At 46.6% G+C, this 3885-nt stretch overlaps 1 protein-coding gene across 1 annotated transcript; it reads right to left on the bottom strand.

Annotated features, from left to right (window-relative positions):
* Positions 1–62: 62 nt before the first annotated feature.
* LOC124030950 (40-kDa huntingtin-associated protein-like) lies at positions 63–2871 on the bottom strand (the record flags this gene model as incomplete). Its single annotated transcript, XM_046342046.1, has 7 exons — positions 63–211; positions 349–430; positions 592–656; positions 784–876; positions 1249–1369; positions 1597–1665; positions 2712–2871. Coding segments are annotated over 7 exons (661 nt in total), but the record flags the coding sequence as incomplete, so codon positions are not given.
* Positions 2872–3885: the final 1014 nt, after the last annotated feature.

The raw sequence follows: 3885 nt of genomic DNA on the forward strand, positions 1-3885 counted from the left end.
AGATGTAGCAACGACAGTTTCTTGCTTTAAAGTTGACTCAGTGCTACAATTATGCTCATATTAATAATCCTCATGTGAGACACTTGACCTTCTCACCCGGACATTAAGGACCAATACACAGCTATCTTGTGGGATAGAGTCTAGTAAGGAAATATGCCACATACCACAACTGACTGCAGAAGCAGGAAGACATTCTCAGGTAGGAAGGTCACTACAACGAGAGGGTTGGAAATACAAGTTTAACAATATAGTATTATGAACTTGGTTCTCACATCCCAACCTTGCTAGTGTTGTGTGTATGAGTGTTTAAGGTCAGTCAGGTTAGAATAATGGCTGTAGTGTAGTTACCCTGACTATGAGGGTCAAACGACTCCCAGGCGTATCTCTCCAGGGTCTGGGCATGCTCTGGCAACAACTTCTGGGGAGGAGGCTGCAAAAGGCATTGACATTCGTTCTCAGCTTTCAAAGAGAATTTACGCAATTTAGCAGTGATAAATCATCTGTAAGTATTTGTAGGAAGGAACTGAATACAGGTGAAGTGAAATGTAATGGTATAAGAAGGCACAACGATCGTCGCGATGCTGTGCTTACCTCAAGCAGCATCAGCAAAAGTACTCTAGAAATCTCACACTTGGCCACAATGTCCAGAAATGCACCTAACAAGACAATGAGCAGACGAAAAGCATACTGTTATCAGTTTCAGAATAGTTCATGAACTTCCTGCTTTAACACAGGAAGTGATGAGTTAGCCACAAGTGTTGGGCCAGTCCATTATGTCTTCACCAACGGGGGTGCTGGTGCCGGGCAGTTGCAGTCCCCTCTCCTGACACATCAGCTGCATCTCTGTCAGCACGGACAGCGCGCCGTCATAGTCACCTGACACACAGAGAACAGACAATGTCTATTACAGGATCATGATGTTGTTGTTGTTAGGATTAGAAACACACAAAAGCACACACCAGAGTTGGGGTCAGGTCAATATCAATTCAGAAATTGAATTGCACTCCACTGGAGAAAATCCATGTCCAAAGCAATTTATTGAAATTGACATGGTCTTGAACCCAACTCTGGTATACTCTAGTCCCCAACACATGTATACGCTTCAACTGACATCTGGACCACATGCAGGTAATCCCCATACCATAACCCAGTTTCCTGGCTCGGAGATCAATACGGAGTTGAAATAACGCAAATCTTCACCTATGGTCCAGACCCATCAACCCCCACCGATCCCGCCACTGTACTCACGGGTGAGTATTTTGCAGGTGGCCATCTCTCCCATAGACAGCAGAGACTCAATGGGCTGCTGTGTCTGGAGTTCTGCTGCTCTCTGGTAGTGAACTATGGCCTCACCTGGTTTGTTCATCTCCTATAGATGAAGATGAGAAGAGAGAGGAGGAGGGAGAGAAAGGGAGAGAGGGAGGGGGAGAGAACAGCAGACAGAGAAAAAAAGAGAGAGACAAAGAGAGAGAGAGAGAGAGAGAGAGAGAGAGAGAGAGGAGAGAGGATGATCATAAGATCTTAATTCACTACACAGACTGACATAGAAGAGGAATGGTTGCCAATCTATCTTTTGTGATCAGTTTGGTCCATTACCTTGAGGGCATTGCCAAGTTCCAGGGATAGACTGGCAGCCATGACAGGCTGGTTCATCTCAATGTACACCTGAAACACATTTGTAAAACACAGCATTATACTACAGTCTCCAGAGGAATCTAGGGGAAAGGCCAGGGAAAATGGGTTGTTAGTATGTATGGGAAATTCTCCAGATGCTTGGTCTCTTGATCTCTTTGTAGCTGTTACTTCAGATGGATTCAACAATAAACTAAAGAGGATTAGATTATCATTTAAATGCCAATAAAGATACTCTGATGGATCATTCTCCCTTTCACAGCTGTTGTTCACCAAGCCTGGTTAAACTAGACTGAATGCTGCGCTCACTTTTGTCTCACTTCATATCCGTCAGTTCCATTTGGTTTAATAAGGAAGCTTATAGTCATGAGCTCGCCTTGACTGGCAGCTCTTTGAAACCCCTCGACTGGCAGCTCTTTGAAACGCCTCCGTCAAGAAACGAGGATGCAGTGAGCAGTGTTGCAGTCAAATCATCTCAAGCAAATTTGGTGAAACGTAAAGCAACTCAATACAACGTTGAAATGACATCAATGATGTGTTTTATTTTATCTTATACATCTATGTCTCCTGTGATGCAGTTCACAGCAGCACTGACGGATGTGTTGACATGACAGAGTTTTGAATGACCCCTTTAGTTCCATGCTGGGTGAAGACCAAGCTAGACAGTAACTTGCTAACACCAGGCACAGATGGAAGTATCTTTGCCATAGATGAAGAGTAAACTTTTAATTATATTTGCTGACACCCTACAGTCAAATTTTGCACCAGTAAAATAGCTATCTAGCTACTGTATATAAACCATGCCCCTCTGCAACCATGTGACGTCACACACGTGCTGTCCCCCTATCCCGTTAATAATCCCGCCTCCTGAAATAAAAGTGTTTGACATGGGGGAGGAGACCAGTAACTTTATGATCAAACTTTACCAATGTAGAAGCAACAGTCATGTGTCATACTTTGATCTGGTTCCTATCATCAAATTTAATGAAAAACATGATTTTGACTGTTCGTGACCTTTAACTCATGACCTGTTTGTGTATCTCTATTCTATTATGTCAAACATTTGTAGTCTTTTTTACCTTGATGGCGAAGCTGTAGCAGTTGAGTGCGGCCTGTAGGTGCTCGTCGAAGCCTGGGGCTTGTAGTGCTCTGCTCTGCTTCTCAGAGAGCAGGAAGAGCCGGGCAGCATCGGTCAGGGCCAGGGCCTCCCCAGGAGCATTGAAAAGAGTCTGCTCACACCTGTGGGTTCAGGTAGGATATAACAGGTATAGATTATATATTGTAATGTGAGATACCCGGTCGCATTCACAGGTGGCGAATCGCATCTCTGCATGTCTGGCAGACATATCAGTGTGGATGACGGATCACCACCTCAAGCTGAACCTCGGCAAGACGGAGCTGCTCTTCCTCCCGGGGAAGGACTGCCCGTTCCATGATCTCGCCATCACGGTTGACAACTCCATTGTGTCCTCCTCCCAGAGCGCCAAGAACCTTGGCGTGATCCTGGACAACACCCTGTCGTTCTCAACCAACATCAAGGCGGTGGCCCGTTCCTGTAGGTTCATGCTCTACAACATCCACAGAGTACGACCCTGCCTCACACAGGAAGCGGCGCAGGTCCTAATCCAGGCACTTGTCATCTCCCGTCTGGATTACTGCAACTCGCTGTTGGCTGGGCTCCCTGCCTGTGCCATTAAACCCCTTCAACTCATCCAGAACGCCACCAGCCGTCTGGTGTTCAACCTTCCCAAGTTCTCTCACGTCACCCCGCTCCTCCGCTCTCTCCACTGGCTTCCAGTTGAAGCTCGCATCCGCTACAAGACCATGGTGCTTGCCTACGGAGCTGTGAGGGGAGACGGCACCTCAGTACCTCCAGGCTCTGATCAGGCCCTACACCCAAACAAGGGCACTGCGTTCATCCACCTCTGGCCTGCTCGCCTCCCTACCACTGAGGAAGTACAGCTCCCGCTCAGCCCAGTCAAAACTGTTCGCTGTCCTGGCCCCCCAATGGTGGAACAAACTCCCTCACAACGCCAGGACAGCGGAGTCAATCATCACCTTCCGGAGACACCTGAAACCCCACCTCTTTAAGGAATACCTAGGATAGGATAAGTAATCCCTCTCACCCCCTTAAGTTTTAGATGCACTATTGTAAAGTGACTGCTCCACTGGATATCATAAGGTGAATGCACCAATTTGTAAGTCGCTCTGGATAAGAGCGTCTGCTAAATGACTTAAATGTAATGTAAATGT

This window comes from Oncorhynchus gorbuscha, unplaced genomic scaffold (genome assembly GCF_021184085.1).
Source record: "Oncorhynchus gorbuscha isolate QuinsamMale2020 ecotype Even-year unplaced genomic scaffold, OgorEven_v1.0 Un_scaffold_18698, whole genome shotgun sequence".
Taxonomy (NCBI): Eukaryota; Metazoa; Chordata; class Actinopteri; order Salmoniformes; family Salmonidae; genus Oncorhynchus; species Oncorhynchus gorbuscha.